The sequence below is a fragment of the Brachypodium distachyon genome, chromosome 3 (assembly GCF_000005505.3).
Source record: "Brachypodium distachyon strain Bd21 chromosome 3, Brachypodium_distachyon_v3.0, whole genome shotgun sequence".
NCBI classification, from domain to species: domain Eukaryota; kingdom Viridiplantae; phylum Streptophyta; class Magnoliopsida; order Poales; family Poaceae; genus Brachypodium; species Brachypodium distachyon.
In genome coordinates this window covers 7,618,273-7,642,189 of record NC_016133.3, presented here as the reverse complement: position 1 = coordinate 7,642,189, position 23,917 = coordinate 7,618,273, and the positions used below count along the sequence as shown (strand labels likewise).

The following is a 23,917-nucleotide window of genomic DNA, read 5'->3' as shown; positions in this document are numbered from 1 at the left end:
CTGTCCCCCCTCATGCACCCTGTGCACCCACATTATTACTACTCCTGTATCATTTAAATTCTTGTACGCCCTGAAAAAAAAACAAATTCTTTACGAACATCCCTTAATTACTCGATAGTCTTACATCTGAACATCTGATCTCACCATTAATCAAACTATAGCCGCTAAGCCGGCCGGCCATTTAGTTTGACTATACTCCATATAGTTCAGTTGTTAGGGGATGCCTTTATTAGACCACGTACGTACCCATGGCTCATGAAGATCTAGCGATCGAGCTACTGGCCGGTCAATAGTCATGCGTCGCAAGCAAGGGGTTTCTGGGCCATGCGTACGTGCGGTTCGCCGTCCTGGTTATTTTTTTATTTCCAGCGGTAACTATAGTTAAGTGTAGTACTAACTAATACTGGTTTTCTCCAGCTCGATCAATTATTAATGGACGGTTTTCATGGGATGATGTTGGAGAAGAGACAGAGACACAAACACAAAGGCCTAAGTACTTCAATTCTCGTGTTCTCAACAACGTCGACCGATTCAATTTCAAGTGCTTAATTTGCTCTTGTCAGGTTCTCGATCCACAGGCTAATTATCTCTCATCGTCCTCCGGTGGCTAAGAAGTCAACCCCGTTGCTATTTCGTTTGAGCTCTGAGGGGCGAATTGGCTGGCTAGAGTCTTCAGTTTCTTTTAAACTTTTTCGGTAAACTAGAGCTCAGTATCGTAGATCAAGTAATTGGATGCAGTACGTACGTAACGTGTAGCAGTCATGACTTTTACTCGTACCAACGGCTGTTTCATTTGTTTCTTCTTCAATTCTCTGCACCAGACAAGTGCATTTCACTATCGGCTCGTTTGGCACCTATCATTTAGGCATAGAATTGTAGAATTCATTTTGAATTCCAAAAACAACTTGTTTGGTTGGCACGGAATTAGCCACAGGAATTCAATCTCAAATTTCATGGAATCACACTATAACTAGCCTCAATTCCTCTCTAAAAACCATCATTTCTTTAGAATTGTGTCTTACTCTTCAATTCTATGTGGTAGACAAACATGATTTTTCAACCCGGAATTCAAATTCAACCAAATGAAATCCTATCAAAAATTGGATTTCATTTCATTTTGATCAAATGAAATGAATTTTTGGTTGCCAAACGAGCTGTATATTACCACGTTTAAGAAGCAGATCAAACGAAATGGTAGCACCACGGCCGGGCGTACGCAAGCAGGCACGCACGCATGCCGATTGATCGATGCTTTGCTTTGTCTAAAAGCATTGGTATCGTGGACCACGCTATGTTCTTGCGTCTATCGCCGTGCGTGCATTCTGGCTCAACATCACCTCGATCGATCCTTATATATGATCGAGCTATATATAGCTAAAGGCCAGGTTTTCATTTTGCTCTTGTGCTTGCGGACGGACGACACGCACTTATCTTGAGAACAAAGCAACATCCTGTTGTCTTTAATTTTCTCGTTAACAATATATGCACGCATGCAGTAATCGATACGGGCAACTACGTTTTGAGTGGTCTCCACTCAAGAAGCATATGTACACCATGCTTACACATAGTATAGGGCATGGGTTAATACTATGATGCATGCATGACGTGCATTGCTTGTAACAGATGAAACTGATATTTCATGTTTAAGGGTGAGTCGAGGTCAATGCCTCGTACTTCTATCTGGAGCACCCTATTAAACGTTAGTGCTCCAAGTGATTGCTCCATTTCTCCTACGGGAGAACTACTTTTTTTTTCCTTTTTGGAAGTTACTTATGTACGCTGGTGGTCTTGGGAGCAGAATGCGGGTACTCGAAAGCCCAAACTGAGAGCACAGCAGTTTGACAAATTAACGGCCCACCTTATCTCCACAGAGGCGCAGTTCTGTGATGGGTCTCGGTCCAGTCTCAAGCCCAGCTTGGTACCGGGCCATGTTGGGAGCTTCTTGATCATGTCCGAAAGGACCAAAAAATGCACAGGAGTTCTCTCTAAAAGAAAAGTTTGGGGTTAGTAATTTCAGCAAGAAACAGAGCAAACAAGCCGTGCCATATTGTGGTCTTCTTCTTTTTTGTTCCTATGAATTTATCACATCACACTCTCAAGATCTAATTCATTAAGGCTTTGTTTGGATGTAGACATTGAAATGCTTGGCATTGAATTGGTCTCAATGCCAATATCATGGGATATTGATATTGGGACTGAATGCCAATATTTATGTTTGGATGTTTAGATATTGGAAACCCAGACTTGATATTGAGGTTGAATGCCAAATCTTGTTTGGATGGCCAAAGTGACGAATTGAAATTGTATTATGATTATACTGTTCTGTACATATGCCAAATATATATTTGTATAACATTTTAATAATATTTTTGAACATGGCAACCACAACACATAATACTCCCTCCGTTCCAAAACACAACTCATATAGATTTGTGCACTTGGACCAAGACAGCTCTCGTTTCTAGTGCCTGACCACTCATATTGAATTAATAGTAAATGGATGTGATTAGTTATTGGCCGGGTGTGGGTTTTCAGAGAAAAATGAGGTGTGTTTTGGAACAAATGAGAAAAATCTATATGAGTTGTGTTTTGGAATGGAGGGAGTAGCAAGTGACATTTTAATAATATTTTTGAACATGGCAACCACAAATATATTTTTGAGATTCTGCACATATGAACGGATTTCAGTAGTGCTCAGATTCGAAGGGGGGAGAAGGAAGGGAGGCGAACAGCAGCACCACCTGCAGTAGGAGGAAGGGCGGCGGGGCAGCAGCAGGAGGAGGAATAGGAGGATAAGGAGGGGGAGAGGCTACCTGCGCCGGCCGCTAGGTCTCGTCGTCCTTGACCTGCAGTATGGAGAGGAGTGGCATGAGAGGGGAGAACCGCGGGGAGGAAGAGGACCGACGGGAAGGAGAGCAGCGGGGCTGGAGACGGGCCGAGCCGCCGGAGGAGGAGGAGGAGGAGGCGGGCGGGAGGAGACCTAGCTGTACCGCCGCCGCCTATAGGAGGAGAGTTCGTGCGTGGCTCTGGGAGGGAGGGGCTGAGAAAGGGAAAAAAAAATTGCGTTGAGGGGGGTTTGAGCTCGGGTCTTCAGTCGAGGGAACGAGGAATCCCGAATGTCCAGCCTTTTTCCTCTGAATTGGAACGGAGCCCATTTTGCCTACGGACCAAATGCCCAATATTGAGCCCCAATACCAAAGTTGAATATCTAAAACAGCCAAACACCTTGAATCTTGGTATTGGGTCCTTTCTCAATACCAACATCTAATGTCAAGGCTCAACGTCTACATCCAAACAAAAACAAGGTGTAAGAAAAGCCACTGTTTGGAATCGGCTCCCTTCTCTCACTTTCAAGAAGACACCTCTCTCACTCGCAAAAAAAGAAAAGAAAAGGACACCTCTCTCTTTCAGTTTTTTTTTAGCTGTTGTTAGAAGGAAACCTCTCTCTTTTGGTTGCTGGCAGGGGAGCAATAATACTAGTCAGGGAGCTGGTAGACTACTAAGAAAAAGATGGAGAACTCATCTGAACCCACTGCGTTGGTGCATGTAGGTGGTAGCTGGTTGTTTGACTGCTGTGACCGAGTCCTAGTTTGAAGATTTAAGAATACATTGTGATTGGTTGGGTTAGCGTCTCCGGAACAAAAAATAAGAAGACCACAATATATAGCTACAAATTTGTTCGAACTGATTTCCCCCCCCCCCCCCCCCCCCCCCACATATTCAGGTTAACAAATACTCCTCCATCGTACAGCTCATCTAGATTTGTGCACTTGAATCTAGAACTTCTCATTTAATTTGAGTGTCTGGCACTCATAATGATTTAAGAATAAATGGGTGTGAGCAATTATTGATCCGCTGCGAGAGTAAAGAGAACAATGAGGAATAAATAGAAAATTAAATGAACTATATAAGAGAAAGGATGGAGTAGTGCTATCTCCATTCCTAGATACAAGAAGTTTTAGCTTTGTCTTGAGTCAAATTTCTAAGTTTATAGAAAAATCTACTACATTTACAACTTCAAATTAGTTTTATTAAATCCATCATTTTTTTCATAATATAATTATCTGATATTGCAAATCTTTGCAGATTTGATTTTTCTATAAACATAGTCAAATCTGAAGAAGTTTGACTTACTACAAAGTCAAAACATTTTGTATTTAGGAACGGAGAGAGTAAGATCTGTGCAATTTTTTATATCACACTCGCTTATGTAGACATGTAGTTGAGCACTTTGAGCCTAAGCCTACTTTGGTCTTCCTTTACAAGTGGATGAACAACGACTTTCTTAATTAATCGAGCTTTGCGGCCTTACAACAAGTAGCTAAGCCTGGTTCCCTATGGAAAAGGGCTCGCCCGACGTGATGGCACGTCAGGCAGCTCTCATGCATATTTATGTGTATTTAATCCACACGATCAAACAACAAACGGTCAGGATGAGCCGTTAGTGTTGTGACTGTGTTCAACAAGTCAGGCGATATGTTCTCCTTCACTTACGATCTCCATAAACCTCCGCTGCATGCAGTGCTGAAAGAGGGTTTTTCCTTCCGAAGAAAGTAAATTAAGCGAGGACAGCACGTGTGTTCCCCACATGGCACGCAGCAGCAAAGTGACGACGCAGTTAACTACTATATCAAGGTTTTTCAGAACACAGAGAAAATGATGTTACGACTTACGAGCGACAGTAACATGAGACCCGTGGTCCTGAAACAGCAGGGAGGAGGAAGATGTAACAAGAGCCGTCAAAAGCATCGTACACCCGCACGCACGAGCGCTTGACCAGCTCTTGGGTTCCCAAAAGTTGACCGTTGTCTCCCTTGCACTGACTCCTTTCCTCAGCCTCACGACCAGTCAAACACCCTCAACTTGCTACTACTAGTAGTAGTTAGTACCATTGAATCCAGACCCTACCACGTGCTTCCTTTCACCTCTCAGCACTGCCCCCACATGTCATCCAGTGGCAAATGCCTGTTCCTCGTATCTTACGACCGGAGAATAGTTTACCTATTCCCCTCCCAAAATCTCAGTCGTCTCGCCCTGTATATAAAGCTCGCCCAACGGCTCGCATAACAACAGAAACACATCGAGGCTAGAATTAGAAAGGTCGTCAGCACAAAAGCAGATAATAACATCAATCTGGTAAAGCGCGCGCCACGCCCACAGCACGAGCCCCTGCAGAGCGAGTGTTCGATCGAGCAAAGGATCCATGGGCAGCAGCAATGGCGGCGGCGTCAAGGTGACCTACATCGAGACGCAGTTCGTCACCTCCGACGCCGCGAGCTTCAAGTCCGTCGTGCAGAGCCTCACGGGCAAGTCCGCCGAACCCGCGCGCCCGCTCCACCGCCCGCGACCCTGCCGCGCCGGAGCCGGAGCAGGAGCCGAAGGGAGGAGCAGCGCAACGGGATCGCAGGGCTACGACTGTTACACGTTGGGCGGCGCGGCTAATAATATGACGGCGGCGCCGGCGGAGAACCGCGTGCGCGCGGCTGCCGTCGCTTCCGACGCCGGCAGCTCGTGGCGCGCCGAGGCGGCGCCGACGCGCGTGGACGAGCTGCACGGGTTGACCGACTTCTCGGAGCTGCTCTATGCCGGTAGCTATGGTGATTTCCCTTGTTGATCAGGGTGTGTGTGTCGTTGGTTGGTAGGGCGCTGCGCACCACCGAAATCAAGTGATCAGGGGTGCTCTGTAATATTTTTGTTGCTTCATGTATAGCAGAGCAGAGTCCCAATTTGGGAATGGAAAATGTACAAATTTTGTATTATGGAGTATTACTTATTTTACATGCCACAATAGTGATTCAATTTTAGCATTAACGTCGTGTAACTTGTACTCTGTACATGTGTTTTCTGTTGAAATTTTTAATCAAACACCAGGAGCTTCAACTTATATATACAGATACGTAATATGAAGAACCTTGTGAAAAATAATAATCAGAATTTGGGGTTTTCGAGGCGATACCACTCAGGGCCACCGGCGCATTTAGGGTGGGTTTGGTTGGGCGGCCACGCTGGACGAGTTGGGGCAACCAATTTTTCTGAACCGTTCGAACCGGTTTCGCGATTGGTTGTCTGAGTGTGGCGAACCTGATTTCGCGTTATTCGCGTTAGTTGTCTAAATTTAACTGAGTGGTTCGGATCACTTTTCGTGTTTGGTTGACCAAGTTAACCACTGAACAAAAAAAAAACCATGCTTCTTTCGTATCGAACCACATATGAACACAGTGATGCATACAATACCACATTTATAATGTAAAAATTCAAAATTGTTGCAGCGACAATTAACCATCACTCATTTCAGAGATAAAATTACCAACCAACTCTAGAAATTGATTGCCCATCTACAAAATTGGATCAATTGAACACACAAATAAGCATTACTTACCCATTCCAAAATTGGATCAATTGAACACACAAACAACATGAGGAAGAGGGAGAGGACTAGAAGAGGAAGAACAGGGAAGGGGAGGGAGAAGACGGAGGGGGTCGGCAAAGGAGGAAGAACAGGGAGGGGTTAGAGGAGATCGGGTCGACGGGGAGATGCCATGATAAGTCTGACAACCCTTAAACCCATCAGCAAGCCCGTCAATCCTGACGCCGGGTCCTAGCCTTGCTTAGTATGGAGAAGGTAGGACTCGTCGATGGCTGCGCTGTGTCAGTGACCACACAAAACCTAGTTCACGATGGGGAAGGATTATGGTCGTCACGAGTCACGACATGGCCCGTCTATTTTGTTTTAGAATTTCTCTATTTTTTCTGTATTTTTCCATTTTAAACGAGCTCACGGACTAAACGGGCCCAGAGCTGACGTATAGCGTGCTAGGCCCATTTTTGGGCAGACCAGGCCGTGCCGTGGCCGGGCCGGCACGGTGGCAACCTTTGTTTTTTCAGCCCATAAATAGTTTCATCCCGGTGGTCGCCCTAAATCCGTGTCGAAAGTTCTTGACCTCTGCAGCTCCTTCGCCTCCTTTCGACCTAATCATATCTCTTTTCGACGGTAGCGGCGGCACGCGTGGGTCTCCGGCGGGGTGGGCATAAAAACCGAGAAACCGAAACCAATCACCGAGAAACCGAGAAACCGAGAAACAGAGCCGATTGTACCGAAACCGAAGAACCGTTTAAAACTTCGGTCACCAAAACTAAAAAACCGAATATTTCGGTTCTTTCGGTTACTTCTCTCGGTTAACCGAAAAACCCGAAGAACCGATTAGGCATCCATCATTGACCTGAATTTTTCTGTTGACCGAGAGAAGTAACCAGTTCTTCAGGTTTTTCGGTTAACCGAGACAAGTAACCGAGAGTTAACCGAGAGAAGTAACCGAATTGGGATTGGCCTGGCCCCAGCCCAACTGCACCCAGCGGCCCAGCCAATTGCACATGCGCACTAGTAGACTCCTCGTCTCCATCCTCTCTCAAAAAAAAAAAGACTCCTCGTCTCCTCAAACCGTCCGCCCGACTCCTCAACTCCTCTTTTTCTGAATTCCTCGAGTCCTTCGTCTCCCAATCAGTCCCGATGACCTGATCTCCTAGCCCTAGCAAAAAAAGGCCATCGCCACTGCCATCGCGCACGTCCTCTACACACCGGCGGCCGACGGGCTTCTGGCGGCGGACCACCTCTTCAACGCCTTCGTCCTTCACTGCTTCTCCTGCTCCTATTCTCATTCCTGGCTTGCGTAGCAACACAGCGAGAAGCCGACGAGGCGACGACGGCGACGGGCAAACATGCACCCAACGACGAGCCAGTGACTATCGAAATGCACTGCAAATCTGCAAGGTATGTCGATTTTTTTTGGTTAGATCGGTTCAAAACCGAGAGCCGAACCGATCCTTCGGGTAACCGAACGTTCGGTCACCAGATTTTTCATGGCAATTTCGGTCCTCAACTTTTAAGAACACCGAAGACCCGAAGTCCCAAACCCTTCAGGACTCCGCTTCGCGAGCTCCAGGATGAAGCATCCAAAGGTATTTAGTGCCTTTGAGCCTGTGATAGCAAAATTTAGAGAAAAAGAAGGTTAGTTATTCACAGCCAAAGTCAGAAGTTGTTTATTATTTGTATGGAATGGTGCCAAATGCTGCATTGGTTGTTTATTTGTGTTATTTTGTAGTTCGACAGATGCAATTGCCTACACTGGAATACTTCCACTACGGAAGAAAGCCGCCGGCAAAACTTTGCCGGCGGCTTTTTTTTCGGGGCCGCCAGCAAAGCCCGTCGGCACGGAGATCCACCGGCAAAAGACTCTTTGCCGGCGGCTGAAACGACGGCCTCCGGCAAAGAAAAGGAGATCACGGCATGCGGTGCCGTTAACGGCTGGGCCCACATGTCGGGCATTTGCCGGCGGCTTTGGCAAAGGGCCGGCACGTGGCCGCGGCGTGCCATGGCTGGGCCCACATGTCGGGCCTGGCCACCGGCAAAAGGCGGGCACGTGGCACGATCTGGTGCGTGCCCGCGCTCAGCCTTTGCCGGCGGCCAGGCCTTTGGCCGCCCGCAAAGGGTATTTTTTTTGTTTTTTTTTATTGCAGCAATTTGAAATATTTTCACAGCACATATATACAGATATATATTCATCCACATCACAGGAACACATCCACACAAAATCATCAACGCATTCACATCACAAGCATATAAACATCTCATGAAAGTCCGAAAACATCACATATCTCACAACAAAAGTATTACAAGTGCTCATCACACGGTAGCAACATATTAGAAGCTAGTGTTCATACATGACAAGATGGTGACTCGGGCACCTTCAACATCCACCACTCATTGCACCAGTAGAAACCTAAGAAATGTAGTTGGAATAGCATAATTAGATATAAAGAAAGGAATTGAAGTGACAATCGTAGTATTTGAAGCGGAACTTAGCCATTTGCCTCCAAAAATGCCACCAAGGCATAATTTTGGAGCCAAATCCTAAATGCTCTAAAATGACACGATGTCACCATTTTGGATCAAATATGGTTTATTTGGCTCCAAGATGTTGCCTTGGTCGCATAAATGTGTCAAATGGCACAAAAATGCCACCAAGGCATCATTATGGCTACAAAATGAGCCATTTCGCTCCATTATGCCACCATGGCTCCATATTGGAGCCAACATGGCGCATTTGGCTTCAAAATGGTGTCTTGGTGTCATTTTGGAGCCAAAAGAGCCATATTGGCTCCAAAACAAAATGGTGCCTTGGTGGCATTTTGGAGCCAAATGAGCCATTTTTTTGGCCATTTGGCTCCAAATGAGCCAAAAATGGACTCCAACATGGTGCACCCGGTGGCATTTTGAAGCAAAATGTGGGCCAAAATGAGCTCCATGCACCATTTTGGAGCTGGCCTGGTGGCATAAATGAGCCAAATGCCCAAATATGCCACCAAGGGACCATTTTGGAGCCAAGATGGCTCAGTTGGTTCCAAATTGGTGCCCTGGTCGCATAAATGAGCCAAATTGGTGCGGGCTGAAAAAACCAGCACTGTTGGGAGTCACCAGTGGCTGTTCCCATGGACGGCCACTGTTGGGGGTTCACCAATGGCCTGGTGCTAGAGCACGAGTGGCTGTGGCTGCCCACCGCCACTGGTGGAGCACTAGTGGCCATGATTTTTTTATCTCGCTCGAACAGCCACTGAAGGTCATGCGTCAGTGTCACATTCTGGCGTAGTGTCATTTATGTGAATTTTTACGTGTACTTCATGTGATGGTTAATGTCTTAAAATTGTTCTTTCTGAACTGGAGTCTGGAATGGGCATCTCAAGAAGAAGCAAGTCCAAATGCATATAGTGAGCAAATGCAAATGAATATAGTGATCATCTCAACCAACGAGGTTCTTGTGGATGTGGGGCTTATTAGGGGTGAGGGAAATGTTGTTCCTACCATAGTGAGATTCTGGTTTGGCTTTGCTTACTTGGGTCTTCAGTAGGGGTTAGATAAGCATAATTCTGTTAGTTGCATTTTGGAACTAAAAACGGAAGCTAAGAGACTGAATTTTGTTTTAGGAAATGGTTGGGAAAGACCATTGGATTGAGTATATCGAAGATGCTGAGGAGATGTGCGCTGCTTATTAATGATCTCTTCTAACTCTATGATCTCGTTGGAGCATAAGGAGGCGTAGATACTTAGTATCGTGTGGATCCGATGATGCCACCAAATGTGTCAATTTGCCTGTGAAGTTTTTACTACAGCTGTCTAGTCAATGTGCAAGGTAGACATGTATGCACCTGGAGCATCAATTTGCATGTACAATTTGATGAAATTCATCTTTATCGTTTCGCTTGTGCATCGGCCCTTTCTTCCGAAATACTTGGCTCCATTGCGGCATACATATGGATCATTGTCTGCAAACATAACAAAACGAAGAGAGAAGACCTGAACGCTCCTCAAATTATCAGTTGGATTTGCACATTGCACGAATTAAGAAGGGCCTCAACCGATCTACACAAAAAAAAAAGAAAATTTCAAAGAACCAAACAATTTCTTTCAACACTTTCTTGCCCTTAGGCAATTTCAACAACTCATGTATGATTGTTATGCAAGGAATCCATATCTTCTTGCATAGCCTTCTTCCACCCCTTGCACTTCCATTGCATTTGCAAAGCACTCAGGTTCTGAACCATAGATAATAAAACCACATATTGATCTGTCGGTTACTTGGTAGAAGGAACTAGATCCTCACTGGATCTCCTGAGTGGAACTGTTGGTGAAATCTCTGGTACTAGTGCTTGCTAATCCGGATCATCATTTTTAGCATCATACTCTTGCTGTTGGGGAGAATCTTCTTCACATGTATCATGTACATCTTCTACAACATCACCTTCATCTTGTAGTGGAGCTGTAGCTACAGGAACTGGGCCAGAATCAACCATGTCTTGCTGCTGCCGAGAAACTACCTTTGTCTTCACAATATCATCAATTGTTTGGTCTTCAACAAACACAACATGACGGCTTCTCACAACCTTCCTTGCAATTGGATCATACAGCTTGTAGCCAAATTCATCCAAACCATAACCGAGAAAGATGCACCGTCGTGTTTTTGAATCAAGCTTTGACATTTCATCTTGAGGGATATGAACAAAAGCTTTACACCCAAAAACCTTTAGGTGATCATCATACGAGACGTCCTTGTCATACCAGACCTTCTTAGGAACATCTCCCGGCAAAGAATAACTTGGTGAGAGATTAATAAGATAAACTCCAGTCATCAATGCCTCACCCCAATATTATTTAGGCAAGCAGCTCTGAACTTGATAGCAAGCATCTAACTCTCTCAACAATTGTCCTATTCATCCTCTCAGCAAGACCATTCAGCTGTGGTGTCTTCGGAGGAGTGAATTGATGCCTAATTCCTTGTTGCTTGCAATAGGCATCAAATGAACCAATATATTCTCCCCCATTTTCAGTGCGAATGCACTTGATTTTCTTCTCAGTTTCTCTCTCAATTGAGGCTTGGAATTGCTTGAACACACTTAGCACTTGATCTTTGGACCGCAAGACATAGGCACAAAACTTTTTGGAAAAATCATCAATAAATGTGAGAAAGTACTTAGCACCACCCATTGACCTTACCGACATTTTGCAAACCTCGGAATGTACCAAATATAGCAACTCAGGCCTTCTTGTGAGGAGGTTGATTCTTGAAGGCAACCCTATGCTATTTCCCTGCTAAGCAATCTGAACATTTCTTGACACCAACACTTTTCATGCTTTTCAACAAATTTTTCTTCACTAGCACTATCATCCCCTTCTCACTCATATGCCCAAGTCTCTTGTGCCATAACACACAAGGATCTTCTTTCTCTAATGCATTGACACAAGCAGAAGAGAGCTTAGTATGAACATGATACAAAATTGAAACTTGTTAACCTTTTCCAACAAGCAAGTTTTTTTAGTGAGCTTGTACTCTCTATTTCCAAATCTGCTCAAGTACCCATCATTGTCAAACAATCCAACTGAGGTAATGTTGAGCTGAAGTGCATCAACATGCCTCACAGACTTGAGGACTAGCCTTGTGCCATTTTCAATCTCCAAATGCACATCTCTTTTTCCAATGATTCCAGCCCTATCATTGTTTCCCACCTTCACGACACCAAAATCACCTGATTTATAGTTTGTGAAGAGCTCTCTGCCAGATGTATCATGTATGGTAGCACCGTTGTCCGGAATCCAAATCAACTCATCACCATTTACAAAGCTGATGGTGTCATCAGAAACTACAGTGATCCTCTCCTCAACGATGGAACCAATTTTGACATTGGTTTCTTCATGCATAAGAAACATGATATCCTCAACCGCTGTAATTCGGTTGCCCTCACTGTCACTATCACTGTCTACTTGTTTCTGAACATGCTTCTTCGTTTTCTTTTCGTCTTTCTTCTATTGTTCACAATGCCACTTGATGTGGCCCTTCTCATGGCAGTGATGGCATGCATAATCATCATACTTGCCTTTTGATTTTCTTGTACTTCTTCTAGCTGCACCTTTACCTGGACCTCTACTCTTGCTTCTCCCCCTGGACTGAGTGACTACCACTTCTAAATGTGAGAAAGAACCAGCTTCAACCACCTTTCTGTACTCTTCATTTAGTGACAACTCCATTAGGTGCTGAATTGCAAACGGTGACTTTGAAGGTCTCCCAAGTGGCAGGTAATGAGCCAAGTAGCTGCAAGGCTCTCACTTCATCTTCAAATGTGATTCCCATTGAAGAAAGCTGATTTATAGTGCCCTGAAATTCATTTACATGATCTGCAATTGGAGTGTCCTCTTTGTACTTCAAACGCATCAATTTTTTGATCAAGAACATCTTGTTGGTACCTTATTTACGAGCAGACAACTCCTCCAATTTATGTCATAAGGTGCGCGCATGTGTCTGATCAATGATATGTTTCAAAACATTATCATCAATCCAATGTCGAATGAACCCACAAGCTTGGCGATGAAGAACTTTCCACTGCTCCTCAATGATGCCCTCGGGCATCTCAGTGGAGAACATCGGTTTCCAGTATTCTGTCACATACAACAGATCCTCCATCTTGCTCTTCCAAGCTTGATAATTTGTATCATTCAATGATATCATCCTGCTGGTATTCACTTCCATCTTTCACCACAAGCAAACTGCAGACATCCCAAAGCAAACCTTGCTCTGATTCAGGGTGGGCATAAAAACCAAGAAACCGAAACCGATCACCAAAAACCCGAGAACCGAAGCCGATAGGACCGAAATCGAGAAACCGTTAGAAGCTTCGTGTTTGGGATCTAAAGAACCGAACTTTTTCGGTCAGTTCGGTCTTTGACCTCGATTAACCGAAATACCCGATCTAACCGAACTATACGTAGCACAGCCCACCGTATCTAGCCCTAAATCGCCGGCCCACCGCCCTCCGTGTTGGATGCCCGATCCCAATCGACCTCTCTCCTCTCGTTTTCCCGTTTCTCCTCCCTCTCCCGACTCCCTTCTCCGGTTCTCCCTCTCCCGATTTACGGACTCTCGACCTGGCGACCTTCGGGAGTCGCGGGCGGTGGCTCCGCCACCTCCAGCAGCAACAAGGTGGTCATTCCGCCCCCTTCTCCACCTACTCGGCACATGAAGGCAGGCGGCCGCAGCTACCTCTGGTGGAAGAACAACGGTGAAGCTGCTCTTTTTCTTCGTATACGCCAAAATCTCGGTTTCGTTCGGTCAAAACCGAGAACCGAACCGAATTTCTGGGTAACCGAATCTTCGGTTAGCAGTTTTGGGAGGAACCGATCAGTTGGTATTTTTGAGGAACCGAATTTTTGAAAAACCCAAAGAACCGAACCGATCGTTTCAGTCTAACCGAATGCCCACCCTGAGCTCTGAGGATAGCTTGTGATGAACTTTGAGGATACCTTGATGGGAATATGACAACAATTAAGCAAACCTAAACCCCCTCAACTTGTGATGAACTTTGAGGATAGCTTCAACCAACAAGTAAGCAGCAGAATAAACACAATCACATGCACAAGTGACACAATGATTTACGCGGAAAACCTCCTCAACGTGAGAAGTAAAAAACCACGGGACCGAACGGTCCACTCCAACTTTTACTATTAGCAAATGGATACAATGGAGTTTTCTCAAGAACTTCTAGGGAAACACAACAACACCTTTATAAATTACAAACTTGTTATCACCATCAACAACAACCACTCTGAACAGGAGCAAAAGGATATAGCTCAAATTCAGCTAAACTTAGAAATGCAGTTTCTGTCCCCTTTGGTTTTCAGATTACTACTCTAACCGGCTGGACCAAAATGCGTGGAACTTGGCAGATATGTAGTCCTATGAGTCCTCGATAGCTGTCAAAATTTGAGCTCAATCCGACATCGTTTGACCCCTCAAACTGACAATATCCCAATATTGCGCATCTCTGAAGTTCCAGCAAACAGATCTGACGAAACAACTCACTAATCCGACTCTGTGACCACTTAATCCTCAAACCAATGGATCAAATCAAAGTGGTCTGAGTGTGGAAGGAACTCACCAAGTTTGAAGCTGATCCAACCACATTTGAGCCTCCGACAAACAAGCTTGGTGAAGATCAAGACGGAGCTGGAATCTGGACATATTTTCTCTTCCTCTCTTTTCTCCTATCTTTGGTTGTAGGTGTGTGCTTCTCTCTCCCTTGTTCTCTCAATCTCAGCAGCCAAAGGACTCAATAGACTGACTATAGGGTTTTTGCTCATCTCCTCTCTCAAAGAGCAACCTCAGCCGTTGGATGCGACCGAGATCAACGGTTCACGTGAGTTGTATTTCCTGGGCTTCATTGGGCTGCAGCTCACCACCTTCATGTGGAAGGATCGGCCCAGCAGAGAGACCATGAGCAGCAAGCTGCAGGCTACAGAACATGTCATCAACAAAAAGAGCAAAAGACATCTTATCGCAATGGTCAGCTTAATTGATTGTTTCCAGCTATGGATTATAGCAGCTTCTGAACTAACATGAGCACACAATGTTTAGTTCAATCACAAACACAAGATTGTAGACATCTCTATAAATCAAGTAGAAGCCAAATGATATGTCGATACTTGCATTAATTGCATTTGGATTTCATCAATCACAAATCAACATGTCGATACAAGCTGAATCTAGAAATCAGCTTGTAACCTTGAATATGTTATGAACACCATGTTCTACTGGATTTCCTGGAGACAATTCTTGACTTGCTGACGAACTTAGCTTTCCCATATACTATACTGCATCTAGAAACATAACAAAGTACTGAAAACACACAAAACAACACTGAACGCCCAGCCATCCCCCACCACCCTACTAATATCCTTCCCTCGCCAAAAAATCCGCTGAGCAAACTAAACAAATTCCACTAACGAGAACTGGATCGGTTCGTCTGAATCCCACAGGAGAAACTGTGCAAAATTATGACAGAGAAAATCAAGTAGAAGCCAAATGGATTTTATTGCGATGGTTGCATGCTTGTAGGAAACATGTCAGAGACACATGTAGCATGACGATGCAGTCTCTGAAACAGATTACATATTGTTCCAGGAATCAAAAGGAGAGCCCAGAGCCTTTGAGCTTCTCCTGGACGATGCAGTCTAATTTCTCCGCCATCTCTTCACTCATGTGGTTTGCCCAGTCGCCTACTTCTCCTTTCCTGAAAAATACAGAGTTGCTGATATACTTCTTATGCCCGATGTCAACACCGCCTACTTGGTTAACCTGTAGGCCGGCAAGCATCTCAAAGCTGCAAAGCCTCACAACCTCTTCGCCAACACCAGATTTTTCTTCCTCCTCTGTAAACGGGACGCCAAAGAATTCCGCGAGCTTCGTCACGACCTGCACCGGATCTGACTTGATGTCTTCATACTTGAGAAACAGGACATTGTTGGGCCTTGCCAAGCTCTCCCTCCAGTACTCAAGGCAGTGATCCCAGAAAGGGCCATACATCGAGAACCCGTCGGCGAACATGCTGAAAGGCTTGTCCAGCTGATCCATGGCGGAACCCGGGTCTACACTGTTGTGGAACTTCCACATGGACACCAGAGCATCTTTTGGGTCCCTGCACAGGTACACGATCCGACACGCGCTTGAGCTTGTCCCCGGTGGGAGCAGCGACATGGGCATGTGCGTGGCGATAAGCCTAGGAGACGGCAGCGTCTCAAGAAAGTCGGCGGCGGCGCGATGATGAGCGATCTCGATGAAGGGCACGAGGCGGTGGGAGTGGCAGGTGAGGAGGGGGTGGTCGCCGCTAAAGCTGTAGCGGCTGCGGTTGATGACGGTGAAGGTGAGGGCCTTGAGCCAGGTGGTGCCGCACTTGGGGAAGGTGGCCAGGAGGATGTCGTCGGCGCGGGGCTTGAAGGCGTCCTGGGCCTGCAGGATCTGCTCCAGCATCCGAGGCCTGAACCAGTACTTCTTGTACTGGATGAGGGGTTGTCCTTGTGACCACCCTTCTCTTGCCGGGAGTGTGGATATGAAATCTTTGCATGGAGTTTTTTCTGGTGGACAGCTGGTTTCCTCTCGCTTTGATGGAACCTGCGCCATGGAGTTGAGCTTCCAGGTAATTGATGCTTAATGCATGCTCAGTTAAGCTTTTAGTAAATTATATGGACGAGACGGGTGCCAGGTCCTTTATCGGCGTGGTGCGCATCTTAGTGTCGGGTCCTTATCGGTCTGGTCTACAGGTTCAGCTGACCTTTTGGCATCATGGAAAGTTATCAATATTTTTCTGCTGGGTCACTGTTGTTGTTAAGAGAGAAACTAAAATTGAAAGGTGTCAATGGAATTAGGTTGCGTGCATTACGGTGGATTATGATATTATGACTTTTTAACTAGCTCCTGCTTATGGGTGAAAATGTATCGGATTCGGTCTGATAGTGCTCGTCCTATTCCGTATTTTTATGACAATTTCTCCGGTACCTGATACTCCACACATGCCGAGCGGAGTATTAGTCAAGGCCACTTTAGACATTTCACATTAGTGAAAAAAAAAGAATTTTCCTAAATCTGCCTGCTGCCCACGTCCCTGCCTGCACGGCCTGCCTCCTCCAATGCCACGCCGCACGCCTTCCTCCCTACCCGCGTCGGCCACCGCCTCCTACCAAGCCGCCCGCGCGCCTCCCTTTTTGCCCCGGCGGCCACCGTCTCCTCCCGGGACGCCCGCGTGCCCTCCTCCCAGGCTGTGCCGCTGCCCTTACCACTGCCGCCCTCCTCCCTTCCCGCGCCGGCCGCCTCCCTGCAGGCCTACTTGTTTTCCTTTGTTTTTTTCTCGATCGCTGGTTGGATTACGTTTTTGCCGCCGTGTTCTGATACTCCATCAAGTTTTAGGTTGATACTCCATATAATCAAATTGGAGTATTGAGGAGTAACTAGTAATCTGAGCCTTTAGACCGAAAAAATGAACGATCCAAAATAATTAGAGGGTGATGTAGAAGAGCTCATTTTTATCGGATTCGGAAACAGTGTAGATGCAGATTCGGGTGTGGAAATGGCCGGGCAGGAAACGGATAGTGTGTGTGCATACTAATAATAATTACTCTCTCCGATCCATACAACGTGTCTTGGATTTAGTACAAAATAGTGTGCTAGCAAACCGGAGCCAAGATCACACACATAATAATACGCACCAAAAGTTTAATCATCAGTATAGTAGAATACACACCGGAAGTTTATGTTGGGTTGCATGTAACAAGTCGGTGAAAACGGATAATATCCGACTTATTAGTGCCAGATTACTCAACCGTAATTTCAGATAATTTGATATCCACAGATAACGCTCGTACCATGTCCTATATCTTATCCGTCCGGATAGTTATTTCTCTTTCCATAGCCAATATTGTCGGAAACGGTTTCGGTCCGTAATTAACCTAACCACTTTACCCTTATTAATAACTATTCATTTGACTAACCAGTTAAGTTCAGCACATCAGTTCTGCTTTGATGTCAAACTAACCTAAAACGTACGGTAGAAACTCGTAAAATGAACCAAACAGGACCTTGGTTGTGTTGCCTTCTTTCTCTGTGGCTTCGACCTCTCCAGCGCCAAAAAAATTATGAAGAACCAGTCTCCACCCCATTCATCTAGGGTTCGATGGGGCGGCTACCCCGACGCCGGCCGGCGGCGGAGCTCCTTCCTTATCGCGCCGTCTCTATAATCCTCTCCTATGGAGGCTTGGGAGGAGAGGCGTTTCATAAGTGGCCCCCAGAAAAGCAGCTCCTTTTCGAGCTGCAAGCCGCAACAGAAGCAGCAGCTTCTTTTGATCTGCAAGACTGCAATCCTGGAATGCATGCAGCTTCTTTCAGCCGCAATTCGGAATCGCAATCAAAGCAGCTCCTTTTCGATCTGCAATCCGATCGAATTCGATCCCATTTTTCTTTAGATTACAGAAAGAGATCCAATCCGTCTCGTTTTCAATCGAGTTGCAATTGGGGGCGGAGAAGTACAAGTCCGGCCAGGCGGTCACCGCAAAAGCTATCAGATTTCGCAGGAGATACCAGAAAAATATCGGATTTTAGATTAGAAGAGACACCACGAAACATCTCCGGCGATGGCGAACTCCCTCCTCCGGCGGCCGGCTGCAAAACCATCCTTCTCGGTCCTTGGCAATTCTACCCGATGGCCCTCCTTAGACATGCTGGAGGGCAATCGGGATGATTGGCTCAGCAAGTTACCTGCTGACGTTTTACTCAACATTATAGAGCGTCTTGATAAGTTGATATCGCCGACACGGCACGAACGACCATCCTCTCCAGAAGATGGAAGCAGATCCCTGCTATGCTGTCAAAAGTTGTCATAACGGTTGGTTCTTTTGAGCCTGAACGGGCAGCCAAAAATTGACCTTTTAGGATGCAGTTCGGGCCAACACCACCATGCTTGAAGCAACTAGGAGCACATTGGAAAGCAGGGTTGGAAGTCCATACACCATTCACCTGATGCGCATGCAATTCTACTTGGGGGATGAGTACATATTCATTGGCCAGACTGTTGCCAACATCATAGCAACGCAAAAAGTTTATTTGGTCGAGTTTACAATCTGACAAAGATGCGTAAAAACTGTACCAATGATGATCTGCTCACTTATGGGAGGCAGTTAATGTCATTCTTTGATGCCTGTCCGAACACATTTGGTGGTCTTACACGCCTCGAGCTTGAGAATTTGAGGTTAGGTGAATCAGATTTCCCCAAAATTTTCAGTATATCCAAGCAATTTGAGTTCCTCAGCCTCTACCACCGTGACATGGGGATTTTGTCTTTAATGGAAGTGGAACACCCGCAACTCTGTGAACTAGAGATTAAACTTTGCAGTTTTGAGAGGGTTGAGCTCAAGTGGCTACCAAAGCTCATACTGCTGACTGTTTCTGCTTTTAGCTCTCGACATGTTCCGTTGTATTTTGGTTATGTCCCACTGCTCCAGAGGGTGAGCATCACTAATATTGCTCTTTCCTCAAGTTAAGTGAGTTGCTTGGTAAAGCCGCCATAAGCAACCTGCATCTGAACTTTCAAAGTGAAAAGATTTGGGTCAAACCAGAAGGTCCAAAACAACTGTTACCTGTGTTCTACAGACAGGTTTGTGAGTTTGATCAATATTTCTGGAGAATGTGACCTGAATTGGACAATGTTCATTCTCCAAGGTGCACCCATCCTGAAGGAGCTATGCATCACAGTACGAGATCATTTATGTGAAATGGTAAGGGGTGAAACGGAGGAAATTGTTTCCGTTTATCAAGGAGAAGGACAAGGGGCTGGAGTGGGAAACATCTGAATCTGATTTCAAGAACCACAATCTGGCTGTGCTCAGAATCTTTGGGTTTCAAGCAGAAGACAAATTCATAAGCTATGTCAGAAGTGTCATGAAAGCAGCGGTGAATCTGGAGGACGTATACCTGCTGCATAACAACAATTCAGCTTGTAGGAGGTGCAAGCACATGATTCCAAAAGCGTGGACATTGAAGCAGAGGCTGTCGCTTAGGGAAAAAAATCAATAAGGGGATGAACTCGCTTGTCGGGATTCACTTCCGATTTTAGAGCAAGATTGCTTTGGAACAAAATAAGTCTCCTATGTTTTTAGAGCAAGATTGCAAGCACATGCTGCCAATGGCTTGCAGAGTAATATCTCCTATGTTTTTTTAAGGTAACATTTCATATTTTAATAGAGCCGCTGACACCCCGACTTGGAAAGCTTCAACACTTTTGCTCACAATAGTGTAGAATTCTACTGCTCATTCTGTTGATTTGTTATTAAAACGCCCGCGGACCATTAAGAGCTCATTCTGTTGATGATGGAAGGGATGTCTCCTTTTGGTATGATCGCTATATCTTCTGTATCCAACCCTCTTCTCTTTTACAACCGACCGCTTTTGTTCAGTTTCCTCTCAGTTTGATGGATGCTGACTCCTCAAATTACACCTAAATTTGTCTTTGTTTCCATCCAAGAATTTCTTTTTTTTGCGGGTTCCATCCAAGAACTTCAGAACCTTCAGTCCAGGTTAGCAAGCTTTCAACCCTCTCTTTTAGAGCAAGATATCAGAACAGCATCTCTTACAAGAAAGCCAGTAACAACCTCGTATTTTTGTCATTTGTGTCCTCTGGAGGCATAATTTGGGTTCTCAACAAGTTTATTTGGTGTCTAATAATCCCAAAGAAATTTCGAACCTTTGTCTTTCTCTGGCTAGCTTTCCAAGGATGATCGGATACGAGGAATAACAACAATAAAAAAAAGGGTGGAAAACCCTCGGCTTCTGCGTCGATCAATGCATATGACCAATTTTATTTCCAAGGCCAGCCCCCAGTGTTGACAACTGTGGAAACTATGGTCGAGGATGGTGCAGTGTAGTCGACTCCGGCCAAGGAAGACTAGGCTGCCAGCTGACGGTTTCAGGGACTGCTCGACATGCAGAACTGGCCAACGACGTCCAGTCCATAGTGCTAGGTGGCATAGCGGACTTTTCATTTTCTCTAGTCAATTACGGATGCATCTCTTTCCTCTCCTCTATTCCTTGTCGAGAGATGAGATTGCAGACTTACTTATCTCAGCTGGTGAAGGTGGTACCATCATATATTGCTGACAATCACTAAACAAAACAAACGATGCACAATGCAGACGATGCTGTGCAACTGGGGGAAGTATCTGGTGAAAACGGACAATGGGTAAAAATCTTCAAACTTGCATCCTGGAGTGTCCGATCGTTGATGGAGGGTGAAAAATCGCACGCGGGATTCCTAACCAGCAACTTAAGTCTATTTTGCACATAACTCCCCTTGAACCACCACCCAAAAAAGCCTGAAGGCCCTTTGACTCTTCGATCTTGTCAGTAGCGCTCTAGAGATCTCCGTGATGGCAGCGTCGCTCTAGAGATCTCCGTCTCCCCTCATGCCATGCAGCGCCGCCGCCCCTCCTACTACTCGTCGCTCATCTGTTCCGTACCATGCCCCTGCCTTCACGTAGCACTGCATAAGTGGCAAAATCCTTTCTGTTCTTGCGTAGTTATTCATACGAACAGATTATGACCATCCCTTTGCTCTTGCATTACAGATGGAGTCCAGGCTTTGCCGCTTGGCTACCACGCATCATGGATTTTGTATAAATGAAGATATTTAAAAACTCCAGAAAAATTCACTGTTATCACTTTTAACAAAGGAAAAGAGCTCAGTACATACAAGTTAAGAACCTTGCACTTCATCTCGTACATATTCCCAGATTTGTTAAATCGAATCACAACAGTACAACACCGAGTCAAAATAAAGAGAAATAGAGAATATTTAATTCACATTGAGTGATCAAACATCCATAAATTACACCAGAAATGCACAAGCTTGCAGGCTTGCAGCAGATTCTGAAGTTCAGGCATACAACATGCGTGGGGAGGGATCGACAGAGGTAACACTGCAAAATCATTGAGGCCTTGTTTGGTATTCCTCCGTCTAATAAAAAATGTATCAAGTTTGTCAAAATTTGGATGTATTTAGACATGATTTAATGTATAGATGCATTCAAATTTGGTCAAATTTGAGACATCCTTGGTTGGACACAGGGAGTACTAGAGTTTTTGAGGTGTTTTCTAAGATATTATCCACCCCAAAATGAAAAACACTACAAACCTCAAATGATTGTTTGGTAGAAAGGGTTTAGAAGGAATTATTCCTAGTTTTCCTCACAAAACACTTCATTTTTTTTACTAAATTAAAACACTTCTTATATTAATGTTTTTCTAAAAAACACTTTGGGTTTTTGAGAGTTTTGGGTGAACATCCAAAACCCTCAAATACCAAAATAGTAGTGACAAAAAAACACACTAGTGCCAAACAAGGCCTCAGAGCATCTCCAGCCGGGCCCCCCCATTTGGCGTCCGGCCTGCCACTTTTTTCGGCCGTATGAGGGGCGCCGGCTAGAATTTGTTTTTAAAGTCCAGCCGGTTTCCCGCCGGCGCCCCCAAACGCCTCCCCAAACCAAAATTTATAAATACTGCAAATTGAAACAAGCACATTATTTGATAAGTTTTGAATCACATTTCAAATAAATTTAATCAAATTCAAGCAAATAAATAAGAAAAACTAGACGTTTCCTCGGAGCCTCCACAAATGCTCGACCAGATCATCTTGAAGCTGCTGATGAGTACCGGCGTCTCGAATTTCTTGCCGCCGGGTGAGGAAAGCAGCAAAGGCGGCCGGCACCTGATGATTGACATTGGCTAGAGGACCCATCCGTTCATACGGTTCAGTGTCAAACACAAGACATTCCCGCTCGCTCTCGATGATCATATTGTGCATGATCACACAGGCATGATCAGGCAGTCATGACCTCCCACATCTGATCTTTCGACCAAGTGAGAGCAGGGTACCGGACGATGGCAAATTGAGCCTGCAACACACCAAATGCCCGCACGACATCCTTCCTACATGCTTCCTGTTGCATCGCAAACCAAGATCTTGCTCCTCCTGCGGGTGCGTTGAGATTATCTTCACAAAGGTCGACCATCTTGGATAGATGCCATCTACCAGGTAGTATCCCTTGTTGTACACATGGCTATTGATCTCATAGTTCACCGGAGGAGCAGTGCCTTGAACAAACTTGGCAAACACATTCGAGCATTGCAGCACATTGATGTTATTGTGCGATCCTGCCATACCGAAGAAGGCATGCCAAATCCACAAATCCTGATCGGCCACCGCCTCAAGCACCACACTGCATGATCCTTTGTGGCTTTTATACATGCCCTGGTGTGCAAATAGACAGTTCTTCCATGACCAATGCATACAGTCGATGCTGCCAAGCATACCTGGGAATCCTCTTTCTACATTATGTGCCATGATCCGAGCTGTGTCATCTGCAGTGGGTGTCCTCAAGTACTGCTCTCCAAACACCACCACAATTGCCCTACAGAACCTGTACATGCAATCAATGGTCGTGGACTCGGCCATGCAAAGGTAGTCGTCCTGTGTATCGGTAGAAATTCCATAAGCAGGCAAACAGAGAGATACCGTGCATTTCTGAATTGATGTGAAACCGAGTGTGCCGATGGCGTCCCTCTTCAATTTGAAGTAATCGTCGTACTTCCAGAGGTACTCGACGATCTTTAAAAAAAGCTTCCGAGACATTCTGAATCAGCCGCGAAAGATCACATCGTTCTGCAATGGATCATCGGCGAAGTAGTCGGCGTACAGCATGCAGTAACCTTCCATCCTTTGCCTGGCCTTGCTCTTGCGGCAGCCCTTCCTCGATCCTCCCCTTCCCGACGGCTCTGCATCTTCGGCGATGAGGGCAAGAAATGACGAGACGATGAGTTGATGCTCCTGTTCGCCGCCGGAGGCCGCATCATCGGCAGCGGCGACTTCCTCGTCAAAAAGTGTGGCGAGCATCTCTTCGTCGTCCGAATCCATGGCCTTGGCAAATCGCCGAACACCTTGACGGCAAGAAGCGAGGAGGTGGCCGCTGGGTGGGCACCGACGCGCTGCTGGAACTGGCCGG

At 45.6% G+C, this 23,917-nt stretch overlaps 1 protein-coding gene and 1 pseudogene across 1 annotated transcript; one reads left to right on the top strand and one right to left on the bottom strand.

Annotated features, from left to right (window-relative positions):
- Positions 1-15,386: 15,386 nt before the first annotated feature.
- On the bottom strand, positions 15,387-16,548 carry LOC100829916 (cytosolic sulfotransferase 5). The gene has a single exon (XM_003572028.4). It carries the CDS (start codon positions 16,494-16,496, stop codon positions 15,504-15,506), a length of 993 nt encoding a protein of 330 aa, XP_003572076.1. The 5' UTR covers positions 16,497-16,548; the 3' UTR covers positions 15,387-15,503.
- A 1,407-nt stretch (positions 16,549-17,955) lies between these two features.
- Positions 17,956-20,149, top strand: LOC100836257 (annotated as a pseudogene).
- Positions 20,150-23,917: the final 3,768 nt, after the last annotated feature.